Source organism: Leucopleurus acutus (assembly GCF_964270905.1).
Source record: "Leucopleurus acutus genome assembly, chromosome: 9".
In the NCBI taxonomy this organism is placed as follows: Eukaryota; Metazoa; Chordata; class Mammalia; order Artiodactyla; family Delphinidae; genus Leucopleurus; species Leucopleurus acutus.
In genome coordinates this window covers 104,032,977-104,040,925 of record NC_139144.1, presented here as the reverse complement: position 1 = coordinate 104,040,925, position 7,949 = coordinate 104,032,977, and the positions used below count along the sequence as shown (strand labels likewise).

Below are 7,949 nucleotides of genomic sequence, written 5' to 3'. Positions count from 1 at the left end.
GGAAGTCCTAAAGCTCTTTAGATAACAGGAAGGGGAAGCAGATTTATCTGAAGGATACTTTGCAGTTTACAGCATTGAAGAGCTGGCCAGCTAGTCATGGACAGATGGGAACCAGGGTGATTCAGGGGCCTCCTTAGCACAAGCTCTAGGATCTTGCCAGCTTTCCCATGAGATGCCTGAATTCTCTGGGTCTTTAGGTTTCAAATTGGGGTTAGATGTTTTTACCTTTAAAGCCCTCAGCATAAGCCAGTTAAATTTGTATCTGCCATATATTTCTTCATCACTTGTAAGGCTGTCCTTGCTAATTTTAACTTGTGTGTGTGTATATATATATATATATATATATATGTGTGTGTGTGTGTGTGTGTGTGTGATATATATATGTGTGTGTGTGTGTGTGTGTGTGTGTGTGTGTGTGTGTGTGTGTGTGTATCTGTATGTCTAGGGGAAAAGGAGATGGTAATGTTACAGTATGATTTCTCCCGTTATCAAAAAAATCACTCGTATATCAAATTTAGGGCACTTAAAAGATACTAAGTTACATGTTTGGCCTTCTTATGTCTTGGATCTATAACTAAAATGTTCTCTGTGAGTAAGAGCTGTTTTTATTTACTTATTTTATCTTGCAAAGTGAACATGCCTTTTTGTCTAATTTAAAAAACACTAATTGTAGGGACTTCCCTGGCAGTCCAGTGGTTAAGACTCCATGCTCCCAATTCAGGGGGCACGGGTTCGATCCCTGGTCAGGGAGCTAAGATTCTGCATGCTGTGTGGTGCGGTCAAAAACAAAAAACATAAAACAAAACACTAATTGTAAATTTTCAATTTACATTTTGAGACATACTTTCTTCATAATCATAGGGGTTATATCTCTGAAAACATCACAACAGAGGAATTTGGGGCAGTAAAGTAATGAATAAGAGAATGGGTTTTCCTCTTCTATTTACTGTGTACATTTGGCCAATTAATTTCTCTGAAGCTCAATTGTGTCTCCTGCAACTGAGGGATAACAAGCTTCTTTCTCATAAGTTTGTTTTGATGATTAAATAAAATGAAGACAAAGTGCATTTGAACTGCTTTAAAAAGTTACCTATCTCTATCATCATCACTATGGAATTTGAGACTCTATGAGAACAATGCGGAACCTGAGGGCAGGGGAGAAATATGACAGCACTTAGTTATATTCGCTAAAATATAACGATGAAGACACGTCAAGGATGTTGTATAGATATAACTTGTTACTATAAGTTAGTAATAACGAGTATAGTTCTATACATTTTCATCTGCCATCCTAACAACTTCTCAGGATTTCACTTCTGGGTTTCAAAGAATCTTTGCCAATTTGTTTTGCGTTGTTGCAGCTAATATGCCTGCTATAAGACAATTGTTTCTTGAGTCTGGTTCTCTCTCCAAATGCTTAAGCTTCTTTGTTTTGATTCTAAGAGACTGCAGCTTCCCATCACCTCAGTTCTGTCCCTACATTCAGCTCTTTTCCCAGAGGCAGAGTAACTTGGATGGTTAAGTGGGAAAGGTTTTGGGTAACATGTTCCCAGCTCTGCTCAACTTCTCTTTACTGCCCAGGAGTATCTGGGCATAATCACAGCCTGGCCAGGATAACCTGGTGCTAGGTGCTCTCCAGCACTCCTCACCTACACTGGAACTGTAGTGCGGTTCTAAGGTGTGTGTTCTTATCTTTTGTTATATATGCCAAGGGTGCTTTTTAAAAAATATATTTCTGCCTGCCAGCTCATTTTCCTCCCTTATATTGATTTTTTGCCTTAAAATAACATTCCCTTCTTTTTCCAAATAATCACAACAGGAATGAGCGGCCACTCCTTTAAGCTGAAACTGAGGTTCTCAGATTGCTAAAGAGACATTTAGACAGAAATTCTAGAAATTTAGAATTCATGCAGGAATACTCAAACAGTTGGGAAGAGACACCTACCCTTTCTTGCATCCCCAAAATTCAGGTACTCAATTTAAAAATCTTTAATAGAATTGAATCCTGGAGGAAAGAACAGAATCTGATGGAGAGAAACAGGAAATGAAAAAAGCCAAGAATCTGAAAGGAAGTAAATCAATGGAAAGGACTTTAACGGTGATGTTGTTTTTATCTAAAGAAATGGACTCATATAGCAGCAAACGTGGAGGCAATACAAGGCAATGTTCATCTTTGGGGTGGCGATGCCCTCCTTGGCAACCCCATTTTGTTGAGGATGTTGCCACTTATTTGTTCCAAGGACTCCTTTTTTTCACGGGGTATGGGCGATCCTTTGCCTTCTTAGGTTCAGGTTTCAGGTCCTGGTGAGGTGTGGGACTTTTCTTGGCTACTACAATGTCATGGCCAGTCAGGAGCTGTAGTACCACGTCAGGCACGGCTCGAAGTCCTTGGGCTTTGGCTATTAGGGTGTCCCACACCTCTTCCTGGGCCGCATTTATTATCCCTTCGACCTCCACTCCTATCAGGAAGTTCCCAGCTTGGTGAGCTCCGTTCATTTCTGCCATCACGTCTGAGACGGCTAAGCCTGCCTTCTCTGCCAGGGTTTCAGGAAGAGACTGCAGGGCCTGGGCAAATGCCAGGAAGGTGGGACCACTGGGCCCTTCCAGTTTGGTTCCTTTCTCTGAGAGCATTTTCGCCAGAGCCATCTCTGTGGCCCCAGCTCCTGGAAGCAGTCTGGGATCCTGGCATAACTGGAAACAGGCATCAATGCCCTGGTAGGCAGCCTACTCTGCACCCCGTAGCCCCTCAGCGGTGGCCTCCCTGAGCACCACGGTGAGGGCAGGGGTGCCTGGAGTTTCCCACTCAATTACCACAGCCAAACCTTCTCCCAGCTCCTGCCCGTACACCCTCTGACACTTCCTTGGCGCCAGTGGAGGAAGCAGATAAGGCATCACAGGTGTGCCAAACACCTCGCTCAGGTACACCATCTCCCGCCGGGACTTCACCTGAATCACCATGAGGCCGCACCTGTCAGCATGCGTTAGGGTCCCCTCGTCAATTTTCCCCCAAACCACCACCACCACGTTAATAGCCGTGGCTGCCAGCTGGGCCACCTGCTTTTCTATCAGCCTCTCGCTGCCCTTCCTGAACTCGGTCAGGTCGTCAGGACTAGAGAGACGAGCCGTGGCCGGGGCAATGGGGCTGGCGGGCCGAAGGCGCAGGCCATCAGAGCCACCCTGGTGCCGCTCATCACCATGGCCACCTGGCCGCAGGGCTTGCCGGGCAGGGCCAGGCGGGGGAGCAGGCACGAGTCCTCCAGCCGCGCCCCGGGGCAGCGCGCACATGCGCACGCGCTCCGGCTGGAAGCCGCCGTCCGGCTCCCGGGTGGCCCAGCACGCATGCGCCACCATCTTGGTCAAGCAGTCAGTCAGCCACAGCCTGTGCGTGTTCGTCACCGAGTGCAGGGCCCCGAACAGGTCCTCCAGAGGCCCCAGCGCCCGGATGGCCAGGGACGGCAGCAGGGCCAGCGTCTCGGCGGCCGCCGCGGCCTAGGCCTCCCGCAGCAGGCGCTCGGCCTGCGCCAGCAGGGCCTGAGCCGGGGGCACCACGAAGGCCACGCCGTCGCCGCTCTGCGCCGCCAACCGCAGCAGCCGGGCGGCGGGGTGCTCCAGCTCCAGCACCCGGAGGATGGCCGTGCCGTACCCTGTGACCACGGTTTCTCGTTTGGCGGTGACCAGGAGCTCTGCCGCGCCTGGGGGCCGTAGCAGGGCCGCAGGACTCTGGCCAAGGTGTGCGCCGCGGCCAAGCTGCTCAGCGGGTGCTTCTCCTCGGCCGCCGCCGTCACCAGCCGTTCGGGCAGCTCAGGCGCCGAAGGGGCTCTGCCATCAATCGCCCGCGGGGGCCCACCCGGCCGCAGACAGGCGCTAGAACAGCAGCGAGGCGCCCCGGGAGGAGATCTCTGAAGCCCCTCGAGCGGTCCGTGGGAGAAGCAGCCAAATACCCATCAACTGGTGCCTGGAGAAGCCGGCGCTCTGGGCCCGGGCGCAAGGATGGTCTGCTGAGGCTGAGCCCTAAAAGCACCCCCAGACTGGGCTGAAAAGGAACGGGGCCCCTGGGGCCTCTGGGGCTTGGTAGCTGAAACAGATCTGATCTTGATTAAGTCACAAGTGGCACATGGAACCAGGGCAGGGAATGAGGTCACAGAAGGATGGACCATGAGTTGGGAGGCCCTGGGGCAGGCGGAAGTCAGGCCCGGTTGTCCCCCAGAGGGGGGACACGCGTACCCGGGGCCCCAGAGTTTCATTTAAACTTCAGAGACGGAAGAGGAAACCAGGTGGAAACCCACCCACTTCAAATTCCTGGTGAAGCTGTGGCTCCCGTTGTTTGTTTGGTTGGTCTCTGGGTCTTTTTTGTGTTTTGAGAGGGAAATTGTTTTGTTTACTTTCTCATGCAGTGCTCTGTAATCCTAGCCACGTTTGGTTACCTGTATGCCTCGGCCTCTTTGGCCACCTTATCCGTTTGTGCTGCTCATCAGGTTCCTTAAGGTGTCTGCTGGTCTGTTTGTCTTTCCGGTTGCAGATGTGTGAGGCTGCACAGTGTGGGACAACTCTTCCCAATGACGGTGATGACACTGAGCTGGCAAAGGTGGGTCAATCCAAGGGAGGGAAAGAGGCTGACCGCCTGCAGACAGAGTAATAGACATGGACACAGAGGAGTGAAAGTGACCAGGAAGGCAGCAAACCAGAGTGAGTGGGGCTGGGGCCCTCCCGCCCTCACCCTCAGCCCTTAGAATTTGAGCTCCCTCCTTCCATCCTCTCTCCTTGAATCCTCCCTCCCTCCCTCCTTCCTTCCTTCCTTCCTTCTCTTGCTCCTCCTGTCCTCATATGGCACCTACTGGAGTAACGATTGCTTCTTTTTTAGTTTAACAAATATTTAGCATCTACTTTGTTTCAGTGGTCACAAAGATGGCAGGAACGTGAGACCAGTGAGGGAAAGAGATTGGTACCAAGTGAGTACAGCTTCCTTAGGTGTTGGGCAGAGCACCAGCAGGAAGTGATGAAAATATTAAGATTAGGGGAGGGACTTCCCTGGTCCCTGGTCCCCACTTCCCTGGTGGTCCAGTGGTTAAGACTCCACACTCCCACTGCAGGGGGCATGAGTTCCATCATTGTTTTAATATTTCCACAGACAAAAAGATAGAAAGAAAAGGAAAAGAATGTCACAGTGAAAGTTAAATACAATTAAGGCTAAAAAGGAGATAAATTTGGGCTTCCCTGGTGGCTTGTGGTTAAGAATCCACCTGCCAATGCAGGGGACATGGGTTCGAGCCCTGGTCCAGGAAGATCCCACATGCTGCGGAGCAGCTAAGCCCGTGCGCCACAACTACTGAGCCTGCGCTCTAGAGCCCGTGCGCCACAACTACTGAGCCTGCACTCTAGAGCCCACAAGCCACAACTACTGAAGCCCGTGCGCCTAGAGCCCGTGCTCTGCAACAAGAGAAGCCACCACAATGAGAGGCCCGCACACCGCAACGAAGAGTAGCTCCTGCTCGCCACAGCTAGAGAAAGCCCGTGCGCAGCAACGAAGACCCAACGCAGCCATAAATAAATATATAAAAAATAATAATAAATTTGGAGAAAAAACTTTTTCTTTGCAAAACAACTTGATTGCTTTTGTAAAAATGATATTCATTATACAACTTAAAAGAAAAAAATACAAAGAAAGTAAATGTCATTTGGAATCCCAGCCCAGAGACAGTCATTGTTTATATTTTGATGAATAGTATTACTTTACACACATAGGCATATATAGCTTGTGGATTTACACAGTTTTACATATGTGAGTTATATGGTAATATTGTATATGCTTGTCTGTAATAATTTTCCCCTTAATGTTATCTTGGCTGACAAATGTTTCTGAGGAGGTATTATGTTGTCTGAAGACCGTGGACAACTGTTTTTTTTTTTTGGCTGAACCTGTGGCATGCAGGATCTTAGTTCACCGACCAGGCATCGAACCTGTGCCCCCTGCAGTGGAAGCACAGAGTCCTAACCACTGGACCGCCAGGGAAGTCCCCGTGGACAACTATTTTGATCTCTCTCTCTTTTTCTTTTTTTTTGCGGTACGGGGGCCTCTCACTGTTGTGGCCTCTCCCGTTGCAGAGCACAGGCTCCAGATGTGCAGGCTCAGTGGCCATGGCTCACGGGCCCAGCTGCTCCGCGGCATGTGGGATCTTCCCGGACCGGGGCACGCACCCGCGTCCCCTGCATCGGCAGGCGGACTCTCAACCACTGCGCCACCAGGGAAGTCCTTGACCTCTTTTGATTTTAGAGACTCCATTAGAAAAGGCTTGATCCTCCATGTAACACTGAGAGGAGTGTCACATAACAAACGTTGGTTGTAGGGGGCAAAGAGGACTTGCCTGTTCCCTTATAGAAAAGTAAAATATAACAACACAAAATGTAGCAAAGTATTCATGTATACCTTGTCTATAAAGTTACAGTTTCTTTTTGCAAGTAGACTCCTGTAAGGGATCATCTTAGCTCTTTTTCTTGAAAGTAACATACATTTTCCCATTTATTTCACTTCTTCCACATCTCTGTTGAGCCACTGCTGAGTAATAGGGATAGAAGGTGAATAAGGCAGACAGCTAGTGTCTCCCGTGGGCTTAGGCTGGGATACAGACAGTTAAGTGGGCAATTCATTACAGGGCATGAGAGCTGTGATGGGGAAAGCACAGGTGTTGTAGAAGCATCCAGGGGGACACACAACCTTCATCATGGGAAGAACGGTGGTCAGAGTGAGGTGAAGTCTAAAGACAGCTTAAGGGGAAATAAAAACAAGAAGTGGGAATTGGCCAGGTGAAAAGGGCTGGTGGCGTGGGAGGGGTTAGGACAGCCTGGTGAGGTTTGTGGCTCACCTCCTGAAGGCTGGAGCTCATGGTGTGGTGGAAAGGAGAGGAGAACTTTGGCTGGAGGGTAGCAGGGACTCTCCAGGACCTAGTGAGCCATGCCAATTTACAATTCAACCTGAAGGGTGATGCATGGGACTGTAAGTTCCATTTCCATTGTAAAAGTAGATAATTTTCTGTTGTGAAATCCTTACCTGTGTGACTACACAGCACAGGGGAAGGTGAGGATCCAGTTATTGCCTTGCACCCTTAAAGGCAGTCAGTGCATAACACCCCAAACAGTAAATTTTGTTTTGGTTCTTGTTTTGGTCGTGTTGTGCAAGGCATGTATTATCTTAGTTCCCCAACCAGGGATCAAACCTGTGCCCCCTGCAGTGGAAGTGTGGAGTCTTAGCCACTAGACTGCTGGGGAAGTCCGCCAATGGTAAAGTTTGGACTGAAATTTTGTAGAGGTACCTCTACAAAGATCAAACTAACCAAGGAGCTACTAAATCTCAATTTTACTTTTTTACTATGTGGACACTATCATGGTTAAATTCACATTGATTTTATTTATTCTTTGGATAAATTGATTAGATGTAAAATAAATGTAAATAATTTGTGTGTGTGTGTGTGCATGTGCCAGGAAGAGTTTGCATGCAGTTAATACATATAAAAATTTCTAACAACATAATTTTGATCTGCTAAGGTGGGTAGGCATCAATATAGACGGTTTGGTGGTTGTATGGGGTTGAATAGTGCCCCCAATATTCATACTCTTCCTGGAACCTCGGAGTGTGACCTTATTTGGAAATAGGATTGTTGTGGATGTGATTAATTAAGATGAGTCATACTGGAGTAGGGTGGACCATTAATCCAATATGGCTGGTGTCCTTACAAGAAGGGAAGACACACACACACACACACACACACACACACACCCCGGGAGAACATCGTGTGTGAGGAATAGACACACAGGGAAGGTGGCCATGTAATGGTGGGGGCAGGCTGGAGGGATGCACCTGCAAGCGCAGAAATGCCCAGGAACACGGGCGACCATCTGAAGCTGAGCGAGGCCTGGGACAGATTCTCTCCCAGAGCCCACCACGAGGGGCCAGC

General features: G+C 48.9%; 1 protein-coding gene across 1 annotated transcript; it reads right to left on the bottom strand.

Annotated features, from left to right (window-relative positions):
• Nucleotides 1–2,226: 2,226 nt before the first annotated feature.
• On the bottom strand, nucleotides 2,227–6,881 carry CCT8L2 (chaperonin containing TCP1 subunit 8 like 2; the record flags this gene model as incomplete). Its single annotated transcript, XM_082846244.1, is given in 7 exon segments — nucleotides 2,227–2,724; nucleotides 2,728–3,146; nucleotides 3,149–3,272; nucleotides 3,274–3,489; nucleotides 3,493–3,683; nucleotides 3,686–3,908; nucleotides 6,861–6,881. Coding segments are annotated over 7 exon segments (1,692 nt in total).
• Nucleotides 6,882–7,949: the final 1,068 nt, after the last annotated feature.